At 43.0% G+C, this 16,144-nt stretch overlaps 1 protein-coding gene across 2 annotated transcripts; it reads right to left on the bottom strand.

Moving 5' to 3' along the window:
* Positions 1 to 482: 482 nt before the first annotated feature.
* LOC117873140 (serpin B10-like) lies at positions 483 to 15,934 on the bottom strand. Of its 2 annotated transcripts, none has more exons than XM_034762206.1 (8): positions 15,712 to 15,934; positions 13,543 to 13,720; positions 10,138 to 10,254; positions 6,690 to 6,824; positions 6,161 to 6,278; positions 5,132 to 5,274; positions 3,075 to 3,242; positions 483 to 1,741 (listed from the first exon to the last, which is right to left on the bottom strand). In XM_034762206.1, the coding sequence occupies exons 2-8, from the start codon at positions 13,708 to 13,710 to the stop codon at positions 1,337 to 1,339; spliced, it is 1,254 nt and encodes a 417-aa protein (XP_034618097.1). In that variant the 5' UTR covers positions 13,711 to 13,720; positions 15,712 to 15,934; the 3' UTR covers positions 483 to 1,336. The 2 variants fall into 2 exon arrangements, with proteins under 2 accessions (XP_034618097.1, XP_034618096.1); XM_034762205.1 differs by lacking the exon at positions 15,712 to 15,934 and adding an exon at positions 14,578 to 14,822.
* Between the last annotated feature and the right edge of the window lie 210 nt (positions 15,935 to 16,144).

The raw sequence follows: 16,144 nt of genomic DNA, 5'->3' as shown, positions 1-16,144 counted from the left end.
AGAAGAGGCTCAGGGGTGCAGACTCTGGGCAGCACTTACCTCAAGCAGCTCCCGGAAGCAGCGGCCATGTCCCCACTCTGGCTCCCACACGGAGCTGCGGCCAGGCAGCTCTGCGCGCTGCCCCATCCACAGGCCCCTGCAGCTCCCATTGGCCACAGTTCACAGCCAATGGGAGCTGTGGGGGCGGCACTTGGGGCAGGGGCAGCATGCAGAGCAGAGCCCCCTGGCTGCCCTTACACGTAGGAGCTGGAGTGGGGCCATGCCACTGCTTCCAGGAGCAGCCTGGAGTGGCCCCTGACCCTGCTCCCCGGCTGGAGCGCCGGAGTGGGGAAAGCCCCAGACCCTGTGCCACAGCAGGAGCTCGAGGGCTGGCTTAAAATGGCTGGCGCTCCAAATCTGGCCCGTGGGCTGTAGTTTACCCACCTCTGCCCTAGTATGATGCTGGCTAAAAGTAAAATTATTACAAAGCAGATGGTTGTAAGAAAAATGCATTTTATTTCTTATAGATCACACAGTTGTTTCTTGTACAACACTTGCACATTGGCATGTTATCTGCAGAGGAAATAGAACACTTGCAAGCAGTCTGCAAACAAGAAAAAATGCCAGTAGAAATGCAAAGATTACAAAACATTTACATTCAAATGGTTTTATATTGCTAGCCATGCCTATCTTAAGTCAGTATAATTCATGAGACTGTGGGCCACATCCTCATCTGGTATAATTGGCCTAGGTCCATTGACTTCAGTGGGGGTGGTCCAATCTGCACCTACTGAAGATCTGGCCCTGCTTGTGTACTCTTTGTATGCCTGCACAGGTAATTGTTATTCCTGAGATGCATTTCTCTATATCAAACTTGTTCTGCTTTATAACATAAGAACATAAGAATGGCCCTACTAGGTCAGACCAAAGATCCAGCTAGCCCAGTATCCTGTCTTCCAACAGTGGCCAGTGCCAGGTGCCCCAGAGGGAATGAACAGACCAGGTAATCATCAAGTGATCCAGCCCCTGTCGCTCATTTCCAGCTTCTGGCAAACTGTATAGTTGAACAGTACTAAGACTGCAATTTACAGCCATTTAGAAAGCAACCAGTGTATTTTTATTGTGCTTTTGAGAGTTGTAGCCCAATATTATCATTATCAAGTCCTCTAATCACATGAACAGAAGAGAAAAATTCTTAGTAATTTGCATTATTTGTTGTTCCCAAAGCTACAAAGATTGACCAATAATACAGGAAAGTGAAGTAAAATTACCCCAGCTATTTAGACACTTAAGGCAATGTCTTTGTGGTACAGTCCTGCTGCTGCAAGATCCTGTTTAGCAACAGAAATCTGAGTGGTTACGGGGAGCAGAATCTGCCAAAGAAGAGAATGGTCTTAGTTTTATTGTGCCTGATGAAGAAGAGGAAAGGGTGATCTGCTGCAAACTGAATAGCAGAAATGAGACTTCGTGATGTCATAGAAGCCGCACTGGCAGCTGCAGCCTCTGTGCCTTCTTCATTGATCTCCACAAAACACTTGTGAAAAACATATGACAAAACCAGATTATTTTTCTCAGACATCCCTCTGAAATCAGCTCGGTCCTGACTGAAGGCATCTCGCATCCCCATGCTGCTCAAAGTAGATTTGAGGTCATAACTCTCTTCCATTTTGATCCTGGGCAGATACACGTCCACATCCATTTTCTCCATCATTTCTGAGCTGGTCCATCTGGATAATGTCTCATACGTCAAGTCTCTTTCTAGCTACAGTTAGTTAAAAAAGAGAGAATCAGAAATTACACAGTGAAAATGAAACTTCCTTAACATTGATGTCCTTCACAATCCTGAATGGAGAAACTATAGAGATGGTTTACAAATATAGTGAAGATCACTGAAAAGCTTCTGGCTAGTTTACAGGTGTCTTCTGAACTGTAAAGCAGTGTGTTTTCTTACAGCAGGTTAATGCAGTAACTGGAAGTTTGAACAGACTTTAAAGCCAGAAGGGATGATCATGATCATCTAGTCTGACGTCCTGCACATCACAGGCCACAGAATCATACCCACCCTCTCCTGCAATAGGCCTATAACCTCTGGCTGAGTTACCGAAGTCTTCAAACCTTGATTTAAAGATTTAAAGCTACAGAGAATCCACCATTTACTCTAGTTCAAACCAGCAAGTGACACATGCCCCACGCTGCAGAGGAAGGTGAAACCCCCCTGGGTCTCTGCCAAGCTGACCTGGAGGAAAATTCCTTCCTGACCCCACATAGTGAATACTTTCAGTGTTGAATATTTGTAGTGTAATAGCAGCAGAGGCCTGTTTTACATAATAGTAACCCAGTTAATTTATTGTTGTATCTGTTGAGCTTCTGGCATTCTAGCTTATCCGCATGCAATCTACCAGAAAAGTATGATTATTAATTAATTACACATATACTTAAGTCAGTATTTGTTAGCTGAGTTGTTCTAAGTTATATTTTTCCTTATTTAAAATATTATTGTATGAAAATACATTTGGAAATCCGGCCACCTAGTATTTTTTCAAGAGGGGAGCTGGAAAGGAACAATGAAGACGATGGTAATTCCATCATCCCTTCTTGGAACTGATCCAGCGGAGCTTCTCCCCTTGCAAAACTCCAATTAAAGTTAGTGGGAGTCTTGCCGGAGAAAGGGCACTGCTGGCTTTGGTGTCCTTACAGATTAGTGCTGGGAAACCTTCAAAGATGTAGATATTTGTTTAGTATGAAGTGTTCCCCTCTATCTTGGCTTTTTGTCAAGGGTTCTAGTAGTCTCTAGTTTTGCTTGTGCTAAAAGAACTGCCTTTCTTGGAGGATTTTGGGGCTGCTTCTTCTAGGACTGGATGACAGCAAGAAGTGCAAAAAAGTATCGGGTCTGTGAAAATCTTGTCATAGGTCAAAAAAGGCTCAGATTCTCTGAGTGTTAGACAATGTTTTGGGTCTGTTCTTATTTTTTCCTGAGCCAGATCTTTTCACCCGTTCTTAATACAAGAATGGAGTGTCACCTACTATCAAACAGCAGCCATATAAACATGTAGGACGTAAAAACAATTACGTATTAATATGATTGATTTCTTTACCATTTCTAGGCCAGTGGTGTCATCGCTGATGTCATCTGGTAGCAGTATGAGCATGCTCAGGTCATTATTGACATATGGGAGCTCAATAATGTGAGTGTGCACTGTTTTTATATAGGTCCAATTAAATTTTTCTCTCTGGAACATCATCTGCACTGGCTTAGTTGTATTCTGCAACAAGGCAAAGGAGGACAAATGCCACTTTTAAAGGATCAGGTGAAAACAATATAGTTAAATATTAACATTAATTTTTCTTGCCTGTGTTACTTGTAATGAGTTAGGTTACTAAAAAGTGATACTTCATAGAACCAATTTATTTGTCATTATTTATGCTGATATTTCAACCTCTCAGTTTTGATACTGAGATTATGTCTGCACAGCAGTTTAAGCCCTGGCTCAAGGCAACCCCCCTTTGCGTCCACACTCCAAATGTGCTAACCTAGGGTTCAGACCTAGGGTCACAGGATCCTGCAGGGCTGGAGGGCCCCAGCCAGTGTTTAGTTGGGACCTAGGGTCTGAGCCCTATTGGTTTCTTGTGTGCACGCAGCCCTCACTTGACTCGGGACCCAGAAGTCCTCCGGCTATATCCCAGAGTTCCCAGCGCAGAGAAGCAGGCAGCCAAAGCAGGGGTGGAAGTGCCATTATTGCCTGGCTGAACCCGTTCGCACTTCCTGCTCTAGCTACTCCTTGCTGCTGCATGGAGCTTGCCCGGAGCAGGGAGCAAAGCTGACAGGCAGGAGCTGGCTTCTAGTTGCTGGGATATTGGGGGTCATCCCTCCCCATCAGTGCTTGGTCCCAATCTGCTCTCTGTCCCTTGCTACCGGGCCCCCGGTCTCCCTGGAGCTGCGTCTGCAGGGGTGCAGTGAGCACTGTGCGGGTGGTGAGTGGGAGCTAGCCCCAAAACTTTCCCGCAGCCTCCTGAGGATCCTTGATCCCTGCCTCCCGGGATACAGTGGGTGCAGGCATAAGGGAGCCCACAGGGTGCTGGAGCACACTGCACCCCGGCCATGGGGATGCACTTCACCACTCCACAGCCAGCAGCTGCCAGGCTGGGGTGTGTGTTTTTCTTCAGGTACCTTCATTTTATGTCAAACTTCAAACAAACAGACAAGAATAAATAAAAACCCAACCAAAGAAAAACACCTTAATTGAGCTTCTCATTTTAAAAATTAAGAATTGAAAAGTTTCATTTCAATAGTTTGACAGCCCTGGAGACCGATGTCCTACTTCTCTTCATTACAGGTGCACTTGGGTATTTTCCTGCCAATGTGACTCGGCCTAGAGCTGGAGAGCCCAATTCTGAGATTAGAAAAAAGCCTTCTCAAACTGCAGTCATTCTACTGAGACAGCCACCAAAGGAGCTCATTATGTGGTTTATCTACTCCTGTGCGCCTTGTGGGCATCTAAGTCCCATCAGTAGCACCCTCACAGTTAGGAAACAGGGTGGGCAATAGGCTACAGTGTCAACATTATGGGGTGTGGGGTACTAAGCACTTAGGATATGTTTACTTTGACTCTGGTCTGTGCACTGCAGTGTGGATGCCAGAGCCCTAGGTTCAAGCACTGGTCAGAAAATCTTAACCTAGTGTTAAAATGCAATATAGGCGCTCAAGCCCAAGGTTCCCTGACACAGGTCAGCTGACTTGAGTCCCACTAACCCGAGGCTGACATTGCTGTGTAAACACAGCCTGAAAACAGACCTGAACCCTAAGTTTCACTTCTGTGTATTGTCAGTTCCTCTGTTGGTTGAACTGAGTGCACTGTGTAGGGTGACCAGACAGCAAATGTGAAAAATCTGGACATGGGGTGGGGGGTAATAGGAGCCTATATAAGAAAAATATAGGGACTGTCCCTATAAAATCAGGCCATCTGGTCACCCTAGTGCTGTTTGAATTGCAGATACTCAGGGGAATTCTTATGATTTAATTAAAACAACTCTGACACCGTGAGGATTTAGAGACTGGCAGGCTTTTGAAAATGGAGGGACTGAGTCTCTCCCTAGCTTTTCTATCTGTTCCAGCCCACCAGCATTTATGACATTTCATGGCTTAGTCACATACCTTGTTCATTCTGAAAGGTTGTTCCTTTGTAAATCCATCCTTAAATTTCTTTGCCCAGTTTCCTTTGAAGTAGAGGGCATTGACTAGCACCAGTTTGGTGAGTGAATCAACAGAGTTGACAGGCAATAGCGCCTGGATTTTACCTTTAGGAAATAGTGAGACAGTCATATATTTGTGCAGCTTTTCTGCTTGGAGTAAATTTAGGAATTGAGTTTTGGAAAATGCTATTGAGATCATACTTGTAGGGCAGCTTCCTGTCTTAAGAGACTATTGTGAAATATCCTCAAACATTGGGCTGGGCTCTGTGGTCCCCTTCAGTGACTTTGCCCTACTCAGGCTTCCTCTTGCTAGTAATAACCCCGATTGATAGTCTTAATCTAGATTCCTCCCATTGACAGAGAAAGAAGACTGAAGAAAAACAGGAAGAGGTGGGGATGTGTCAAAATAAAAAAAAATCCAGTGTGGCCTCCAAGAGAGGAAACTAATTTTGCGTGAGGCTTATAGATACTACTGTGGTGAGTATGGCCTACACGTGATAAAAGTACAGTATAAAGATATAAGAGGCTCATAGTTTATCCCTCGGGCTGCAGAATCTCACCCTGGTGCTGAAACATCTTCACCCCTTTCTATTTTTGGAGGAGAAAAGGCCTACAAACTCCTCTGAGGAGTTTCAGCAGAATGTACCCTTTCTGTCATACTGTTTCATGATACTATTTATAACAGAAAATGAACCCCCCGAACACATTGCATGGAATCCCATCAAAATGAAACACATTTTGCTATGTAAGTATTTGTATCAGGTCAAACACTGTGGTATCTTATTGCCTTCAAACACATGAAGGTTAAATTGTTATAATAAATATTTGTGCAAATGGAAAGCAATAGTCATCAGTGTTTTTCCTTGTGGTGCGAGTAGTGTTATAACTGAAAGGGAATGTCAACGTTTTCTCTCTCCCCTCATAAACAATTTAGGGTAGGAAAATACATGATGTCTCTTTGTAAATGGTAAAAGAACAGTCCTGAGCTCACCTTCAGTCTGGCATTCAACACTGGAATTGATTTCTCTTCTGACTTCTTCTGCTGCTCCCATGAAATCAACAGCTTGTGGCTCTGTGTGGTAATATTTTTTAATCGATTGTAAATATTCCTTCAAGGCAAGAGAGAGACAAGTCTTACATATTATTTAGCAATATATCTGTGCCAACTACTGCCAAATAGAAAAGAGAGTTCATGTTATGACACAGTTTACTAGGAGCATAAAGCTCTGTCTTCAGAGAAGCAAAATGTTTTTAGTTATATATGTTATCAATCATTTACTCATCTATGAATGTTCATGTATAGATACAGTCCAGTCCAGAAAAGCAAATAAAAAGAATACCTGTAATCTTTATATGAGAATCTATAAAGTCAGTGAGAAATAAATCTTAAAGGATAATAAACCATTTTGCAGATGTAATTAAAATATTTGCATTTAGGTCTTGTATGGTTTGTTGTCATAGACCAATCATAAAGATGAATTGTATCCCTATTACACAGATAGATGAACTGCTTCACTTACTTTATTGAAAAGTGATGATTTTTCTCCATATATCTGGTTGACACTTTTAAGCAAGTAATTTTTAGTGGGTTGGTTAATTTCAGAGCTAAGTGCCTGAAACCCTGCATGGATATTGCTTGAGTTCTCCAGATTGGCCTTGTAAGAAGGAAGAAATATTCTGGTTATTTATCTGCGATTCTAAGAAAGTGATTCAGAACTTCTAATATCATATATTGCACATAGCTCCACTGGTGACAGTTGCATGTAATATCCTGTACAGTTACTCAAGTAATTTTTTGTGAACTGTGTGTTGATATGAATGAGGGGCACTAAACCTATCAATAAAATCTCCACACAGTGGATACACCATAGACAGTGTGAGCAAGAGGGATACACTGTAATATAATACACTGAAATATAAAGTTATCTAGAGAAATTATTAAAAAACAAAGCATACGCACAGAGACAGTGATAGTACAGTTTCTGCACAATGCCTGGAGACTTAGCTATGTGATGCCCATTAGCATTTATGAAAGTCCTATAACCAAAAATTCCTATATATCACATTGAAAGTTGGCCCCAAATGTGTAGAACTAGTGATTCCAATATTGGCTGATAGTGTTAGTTTGAAAACTGTTTGTATTGTTGCACATGAAGCAGGTAAAATTATGATGTCAACTTATTTAAGGAAGTTAAGCAGGAAGTCAGTAATTTTGGGCACAGTGCAAGGTGCTTATTACCTATGAAAATTTCGAATATATGAAGATAAGAATAGCCACACTGGATCAGAGCAATGATCCATCTAGCCCAGGATCCTGGCTTTGGACAGTGGCCAGTGCCAGATGCTTCAGAAGGAATCAACAGAATGTAACGAGTGATCCATCCCATCATCCAGTCCCAGCTTCTGGCAGTCAGAGGCTTAGGGAAACCCAGAGCATGGGGTCATGTCTCTTACCACCTTGGCTAATAGCCATTGATGGACCTATCCTCTATCCTCCATGAACTTATCTAAGTCTTTTTTGAACCCAGTTATATTTTTGGCCTTCACAACATCCCCTGGCAACAAGTTCCACAGGTTGACTGTGTGCTGTCTAAAGAAGTACTTCCTTATGTTTGTTTTAAACCTGCTGTGTATTAATCTCATTGGGTAACTCCTGGTTCTTGGGATCTGTGAAGAGGTAAATAACATTTCCTTATTCATTTTCTCCACACCATTCATGATTTTAAGGGGCTCTATCATATCCCCCCACCCTCCCCAGCCATCTCTTTTCCCAGATGAACTGTCTCTGTCTTTTTAATCTCCCCTTTTATAGAAGCTGATCCATACCCTTAAGCATTTTTGTTGCCATTCTCTGTTGCATTATCTCTGGCATTATGTAATTTCCTGTCTTATTATCTATCCCATTCCCATTGGTTTCTAACATTGTTTTTTTTTCACTGTCTCTACTGAGCAGATGTTTTCAGAGAACTAGCCACAAGATCCCTTTCATGAATGATAACAGCTAATTTAGACACCATCATTTTCTATGTACACCTGGGATTAGTTTTCTGATGTGCATTACTTTGCATTTCTCAACATTGAATTTCATCTGCCATTTTCTTGCTCAGTCACCCAGTTTTGTGAGATCCTTTGCAGTCAGCTTTGAACGCTATTATCTTGAATAATTTTGTATTGTCTGCAAACTTACTTTCCCCCCCTTCCCCCCCCCCCGGATAATTTATAAATATGTTGAATAGCACTGGTCCCAATACAGATCCTCAGGTGACCCGCTATTTACCCCTCTCCACTGTGAAAACTGACAGTTTATTCCTACCCTTCGTTTCCTGTCTTTTTAACCAGTTACTGTTTTATGAGAGAACCTTCCCTCTTATTCCACGGCTGCTTACTTTGCATAAGAGCCTTTGCTGAGCAACTTTGTCAAAGGCTTTCGGAGAGCCCAAGTATACTATATCCACTGGATCACCCTTATCCACATGTTGTTGACCCCCTCAAAAAATTCTAATAGATTGGTGAGGCATGATATCCTTTTACAAAAGCTGTGTTGACTCTTCCAACATATTGTGTCTGATCATTCTGTTTTTAGTATAATTTCAACCAATTGGCCTGGTACTGAAGTTAGGTCTGTAATTGCCAGGATCACCTCTGGAGTCTTTTTAAAAAATGCTATTGAGGGAAAAGTACAGGAAATACAATCCATTAAACTTACTATAGAAAATAAATTAGAGAAATAAAGATTGTATCAGTGTTCAAAAACTGCAGGGTGTCTCAGAATTTGGGATCATAGTACATTCATATCCTACAAGCATATGACAGTGAAGGATGTATGAAACAATTTGAAATTTCTAAACACACAGGAAGTTCCCTCAACCCCACTTGCAGCACTTCCATAATCTCAAAATGATGATATCCTGTTGCAAATGGTATGAGCTCTGATTGCTAACAGAGAGGGAGCAGTTAGAGCTAGACACTGGGCTTTATGCCAGTCTGTATGGTGAGCTCCTACTGGCAGAAAGTAAACCCCTTCTCCACTAGTGGGGTTTTTGGCTTGTCAGCAGAGCCCTAAAGGTGGGTGGTGTTGGCTAGGAAGAGTTTGGCTGTCAAATGCGCTGGTTAATTAACACTCTTGACCATCATCCGCTGTCAGGTCTTTTGTATAGCCAGCCACACTTTACAGGTGCTGAACTGTAGGGTAGGGAGTTAGTGAAAAGACCATCTCTCCTCCACCATTGGGGAATCCTACCAGAGATGCAGCAGGGGCGGAGAGGATTGTGATTTGCTCTCCCTTGCACCAAAAATGATGACTCAAGCACTCTCTATCTAACACTATAATGACTGATAAAGGACTTTTCAGGGTGCCATAGAAATATTCTCTAACATGATTTTTTATGCCCATTTACACCCAGCAGAATAATTTGATCTAACATTTCAGCACAGCAGTGTATTTCTTTAGCATTGTCATGGGGAAAATCCCTCCCTCTCAAACTCTCACAGGCATGTCTCTTGTGTGAGCCAATAATATCTTAATTTCACCCAGCACTGCATTTACATGTGTGAGAGCAGCCTTGATGCTGTTGTAAGCAGGGATCATGTCTTTAAGAGTGCAGAGCACACTTTAACATTCAATAGCTAGAAATTTAACAATAACAAAAAAGGGAAAACCCACAAATTTAAAAAAGAGAAAGGCAAAGAACCACAGAGAATGGTCACAACTCTGCGGAGTCCCTCAAATGAGGAAATACAAGTCACACCTTTTGCAATTTACATAAAAGGGAAGGATGTCTCTCTTGTTGTATCAGAGACAATATTACAGGAGGAAACCTCTCAGAATACCATACTCATTCATTGTGTACATTTAACAGGAGAAAGGCAAACCAAAGTGAATTCAAACATGGAAGGAAAGGCAGTCTAAAAAAGACTATATTAAGTTATAAAAGTTATATGCCTATAACTTGGACACCTTAGACATACCTTTTTAACACTGATACATGGATTTGATAGAAGCTCCTCCATTTTGGAATAGGCTCGTCGTGGTTTTACGGTTGTGATGTCAACTCCAGCTCCTCCAACTTTGTTAAAGTGAAGCACCTACAATGAGAATTGCAAACAGAATACAACAAGGAGTCTGGTGGCACCTTAAAGACTAACAGATTTATTTGGGCATAAGCTTTCGTGAGTAAAAACCTCACTTCTTCGGATGCATAGAGACATCCGAAGAAGTGAGGTTTTTACTCACGAAAGCTTATGCCCAAATAAATCTGTTAGTCTTTAAGGTGCCACCAGACTCCTTGTTGTTTTTGTAGATACAGACTAACACGGCTACCCCCCGATACTTGGCAAACAGAATAGAAACAGTGAGAGATAGATCACTTGATATGTAAGATCTTATGGTTAAAGCAGAAGACTTGGGCTCAGGAGACCTGGATCTTGGTTCTGTTCTTGCCTCTGCCCCAACTTGCTGTGTGGTTTTAGGCTAGTCACTTAGGGTACAGCTAGACAGCAGTTAAACACCTGTGGTTGGTGGGGTCAGCTCACTTGGGCTTGCACAGCTTGGGCTTCAGGGCTGTAAAATTGAAGTGTAGCCATTGGGGCTTGGGCTGGAGCCTGAGCTCTGGGAGGGTCCCTGTGAGGGGGAAGGATCCCAGAGCACGGGCTCCAGTCTGAGCTTGAAGGGGTCTTTTATTCCAGTTTCTGCCTGACTGAATAGTGTGTGGAACACTATCTTTAGCCCTCCTATTAGCATCTTGTAAACACCCATAGCTACCAATTTTCTAGAAACGAGAAGTATAGCTGCACCATCCAAAATATGTAACAACAAGCTAGCATGTGTGTGGGTCAGTAAAGCGCTATGCAGCATTGGGGGCGGGAGGGTTAAGCCTTAGCGCCAGGAGCAGATGGTTTAAGGGGAATGAGATATGCTTGGTGAAAGAAGTCGTTGACCTCAGGGGCAGAGGAGGTGAGGGGTGTTCGTGTCTGAGCTACGTGGAGTCTGGGGGAGGTCCTTGCCCCTTGTAGGAGGGAGGGTTGGGAAGGCAGCCTCTCAGAGGGGGAGGGAGAGGGCAGAACTTTAAGCACAGTGAGAGGGCAGTGCACCTCAAAGACCACAGCTAGCATACCTGTCTCTCTCTATGATCCCAGCCACAGTCCTCTTGTAATAATTGGGCCTCTCAAATTATCCTAATTGTGAGCTCAACTGTGAAAAGTGAGTGAGAGCTTGTAAAGTGTCACAATAACCTATAACAACAGATGTTGATAGGAAAAGTTGCAAAAGGGAGACAGACTGAATTACTCGCAACAAAAAGGCCCATGTCTGCAACTTAAGGACTGTGTTAAGATCTTGCCTCGAAAACAAGAAAAGCTGGGGACTGGAAATCACTGGACCAAAACTGGTGTGTCAGATCTTAACTGGCAAACAAAATAATGAGGGATGGGGCATAGACAGCTCGTGCCTGATGATACTGTGGGTGGGGCACACAATGTAAAGGGGGGGCACATGACCACTCCATGTGTCGCCTCTGGGAAGAAGTTCAAGCCCCACCTCCCTGGGCCAGAGCAGCCAATCCTGCCAGCTCCTGGGAGTCTGGGGACACAGGAACGGGTAGCACAAGCTGGAGTCCTGTCCTCCCTGCATTACGTTTCCGGCCCATTTGGCCCCTGTCCCCGGCAGCTGGGCCCAGGCAGGGATCGGATTTGGGGGGGCTGCTGCCACTGCCTCCCCAGCTGGGTTCTCATGCAGACAGTGATCCTGAGTGGAGTCAGCTGGCATGAGAAGTGGCTCCATTCCCTCAGCTCCCTGCCTGGCCCGGGCGATTGGGGGAGGGGCCCAGTGAGCTGGAAGTGCTCAGGGAGAGGTACAGCAAGAGAAGGACAGAGCCGTCCTCCCTTGGTGGCAGGCCGAACAGAGCAAGCCCTGCATGGGCAGCTCGGCACTCGCCAAAATCGGGGAAGGGGGGGAGGGGGCAGCACTTGCCTCTGCATGCCCCGCCCCTCGCTACGCTTCGCCTATGGGATGGGGTAGACCACCCTTCAGTCCCTCTTGGGGTTCTTAAAAGAAAAGAGCCTTTGGGACTGGGAGGGGAAGGCAGATGGATGTGATTGGTGAGTGACTGAAAGACAAGAGAAGGGGAAAAAGTGAATGTCACCATTACAGCTGCCACCCCTCTGTCTCCTGGGACCCCAGGATCTAGCATGACACCATTGTGCCTTTTTCTTCCTAATCTCGAGAGATGTCCTGACCAGACTGAGCCAAGAAAGGGGACCCAAGTGACCTCGCCCACCTGCTCCAGCTGAATCCCAAACACCACCTAAGATGTAAGACTGCCTCTTTCTCACCCCCGCTTCACATTCACACTCTTTTTGTGTCCTTTTCCTTCTCCACCTTATTTCTGTTCTGGCCAGTCAGGACTGTATATTTTGCAACACTGCTGTAAGACTGAGGCCAGAAAAGCAGCTAAAAGCAATGCCCAAAACAGCCTGATACTTGTACAAGTCTCCAAGTGCCTGACAAGATCATGAGCTGTGCCTGTGTTTCTCCGGCAGTGAGGTTTCAAGTGAGAGTCAAAGCCAGAGACAGAAGCTGCATTTTCTATCTTTGATGTTCTTTTCTTTCCCCTTTTGTTTGTCTTGTTTTGTCTTCTAGGAAAGAGGATTATACTTTAACAACAACGGCAACAATGATAGCTCCAGCCCATCTCAGCAAACTTCTTCTCTTTTCCCCAGACAGACAATTAGGGCATGTCTACACTGCTGTGATCACTCTCTTGTCAATTCAGGCACTTCACTGGAATGAGAAGATTAAGGGAATTTGACCAGAGAACGGATCCTGTCGACCCAGCACGTTGTAGACACCGCTGTAAGACGATCTAAGGTACCTCAATTCCAGCTACATTATTCACATATCTGGAGTTGCGTAACTTAGGTCAACTTACCCCCCCGTAGTGTAGACAACACCTTGGTGTCATCTTTAACACCATTTAAAAGGCTGTCAGACTAGGGGAGGTTCTGTCTTCGGCTAAAGGGAAAGAAAACAAGGGATGCTGTTAAAATAAAAGCCTTTTTAAATATATTAACTATTGTTTCTTCTTTTCTGTATCTTTAATAAAAAGTTTAAAGGATTTTTAGTGGTGTGTTTGCCCTGGTACCAGGCTGGCTGTGGTCTCTGTATACCAACCTCCAAACCTTGTTTTAAATTGTTTGATGTTGGACAGCGACAGAATCATGTTAACAGATTTGACTCTTTCGGCCTCTATATATTCCATCTAAATTAATACAACAGTCCCTCACCCACATCAGTAAGCACCAGCTGTTGTACAACGCATGTTACTCAATGGTAGTGGCATTTCTCAAAAGCTGACATTCTCTGTAGTCCCAACTTACCTTTGCCATCTGATCTGCAGTGTTACCTTTGGCTCCAAGGTACACAGTGGCCAGGGTAGTTGAAATACTCCAAGGGGAAAACAAGATATTTGTGTTGGTTTGTGTCTTACACTCATGTTTGAAAAGGTCGAGGGCAAAACCAGTGTTTGCCACATTCAGAGATTCCATTATTTGAAACCTGGAAAGTGAGAGAAAAGAAAATACATCTCCAGCTGGCAGCTCATTGCGTAATACTGGTGATTGCTGCCCAACCCTATTTCCTACTGAAGAAATTAAAGTGATTTGAAAGTTTCTGAGGTGCAGCTACCCTGAGAGCTAAGCTTTTCAGTGCAGGCAGCTAAATAGTTGCATAAAATATAAGTAGGCTTGGAAAGATTAGATTTTTATCAGTAAACATTGATTTCACCGTACACACAAACTGATGAAAAAAATATTTCCATCGATCCTAATCAAAATTCCACGTACTCAAAGTAAGAAAAATGCTGCTTGGGAACACATTAGTGATTTATACTTTTGAATTAGGCTTGATACAAATGAACTACAAAAGGAATAGTAAAAATAGGTATGGCTTGTTGATTTAAGAATATTTACTTTGTATATTTTGATGTTGACAGTTTGTGTATTTAACAGTTTAGAAAGCTTTAACATTTGAGTCTCAACATCTACTGTCATGAAAAAATTGTCTGACACACACACCCCAATTTCACTCAACAGTGACAATTTAAATCCATGTAAATCTAAAAAATACTGAAAAATGGACATTGATATTATCCAGCAAAATTTAAAAAAACAACAACCTAATTCTGCCAAGTCTAAATGTAAATCACAACAGAATTTGACCTTCTTGTTTATTTTTCTGTAAGAGATTAAAGTTAACTCTCTCTTCTAGACAGTATCTGCTGTCTTGTTAAAATATGTTCCTTATTACATTGCTTCCATCCAAAGTCCCTCCACGTATACTTTCTATGCATTTACCAACACCACAGTATATCCACGACAATGAAAATGTGGAACCTATGGAAGTAATTACAATACCTTGTTTTGCTCAAGGATGAAGTCTTGCACTCAGTGTCTTTCTTGGGTTTGCTACAATTCACACACATGGTAGGCAGAATATATAGTGTTTCTTTCACCCCTCCCACAGAAAGATTTCCAATGACTCAGAATGTTGCAGTTTAGTTTTGCCGAAAGGGAATATCTCTGTGGAAGCACTGAACCATCCCATAAGAGCTGGACGTAAAGGGATGGTGGGAATGATCTCATGTACAGGACTGGCTGCCACATTGTTACTACAGGCATTTCATGGGAACAGGCTAGTAATGACTTGAACCAGCACTACTTGAAACAATTTTTGCTTTGTAATGTGTCGATTTCCACATAATGCAGTATCTGATCGCTTTCTCCCATGAGGTCATCAGTTAATGACCTGCAAGGGAGGGAGAGGGAGAAAGGCCTTGTGCCCTTTTTACTGCTCCATAATGCGTGAAAAATACATGGGAGGGTGCTTGTCACGGGGTTCAGGGGAATATATATATTATAAATATTTCAGGTTTGTCTACTTATTGCAGGAGTAGAACTAATGAAATTATAACATCCTAAGAGAGACAAGGGACAGAGGTTGCTGAACAAGCAGGGATTTTTCATCTGACTCCCTCCCTGTGATTTAAATAGAACAGTTCTCTCTGAGACCAGGGACCTTGCTGGCTAACCCTGTGAGTTGTGCTAATTTGCTTCATCGCTTTAGAAATCCATGCAACTTTAACAACAAGATGGTGACATCCTTCCCCAAGCTCATTCCAGAGAAAGTGTAAGGCCATGTCACACTGCGCCACTGCAGAGTATCTGGTAAGACCCTCTATGATGCTGGGAAAGAGTTCTCCCGTCGGCATAAAAAGACCCCACCCACATGAGCAGCAGAAGCTGTATCAGAGGGAGAAGCTCTCCCACTTCATAACGCTGTGCCCATAAGTGCTTATATTGGTGTAACTTAAGTTGCTTAGGGGTGGAATATTCACACCCCTGAGCAACATAAGTGTTGCTGACATAGGCTATGTCTACACTGCAGCCTATGTTAAAGCAACAGCCACTCTTTACCAATAGCTGTTATTAGCCAAAGTGGGTGAATAGTATCTCACTTATAATTCTGTAGATGCAGCAATATTCACTTACCAGGAACTGAATCAATGTAGGTAATTCTGCTGTATTTAGGATTTCAAGCTTTGGTCTCCAGATTGTTTCTCTTTTGACTTCCACAGAATTAGCATAGCATAGGAGTGGGCTCTGTTAGCCTCTGGTGCTGCAGAACTGGTTGCACTTTGGAAAGTTATAATTATAACCTGTTTTGTTTGTCATTTTTAAGAGACTTAATTTGGCTTGAGTTATCTTGGTAAGCCTACCCCATTCACTGGGTGAATGACAGATGTACTGGGCCAGTTTCATCCCTTAGTGTAATCAGTGGTGTTACATCAAGGATGTTACATCTTGGGAAATAGTTGTGGTGTACTGTACACACATGTGCAGTACAAGATTAAATTAAAGACTTTTGTGGTTATTCAATATAATTTCTAAGTAGCCCAATATTTTTAAAGCTGTCTTCTCTTAA

The sequence above is a fragment of the Trachemys scripta genome, chromosome 2 (assembly GCF_013100865.1).
Source record: "Trachemys scripta elegans isolate TJP31775 chromosome 2, CAS_Tse_1.0, whole genome shotgun sequence".
In the NCBI taxonomy this organism is placed as follows: Eukaryota; Metazoa; Chordata; order Testudines; family Emydidae; genus Trachemys; species Trachemys scripta.
The sequence above is the reverse complement of the archived record's forward strand: the minus strand, read 5'-3'. Positions and strand labels throughout refer to the sequence as shown.

Excerpts from the sequence above, each read along its gene's own strand:
- LOC117873140 (XM_034762205.1), bottom strand. The coding sequence starts at position 14,645 with ATGTGTGTGAATTGTAGCAAACCCAAGAAAGACACTGAGTGCAAGACT. Across the intron at positions 6,825-10,137 it reads CATGTATCAGTGTTAAAAAG|GCCAATCTGGAGAACTCAAG; the intron begins GTATGTCTAAGG and ends CCTTCTTACAAG. Across the intron at positions 6,279-6,689 it reads AATCATCACTTTTCAATAAA|GAATATTTACAATCGATTAA; the intron begins GTAAGTGAAGCA and ends CTTGCCTTGAAG.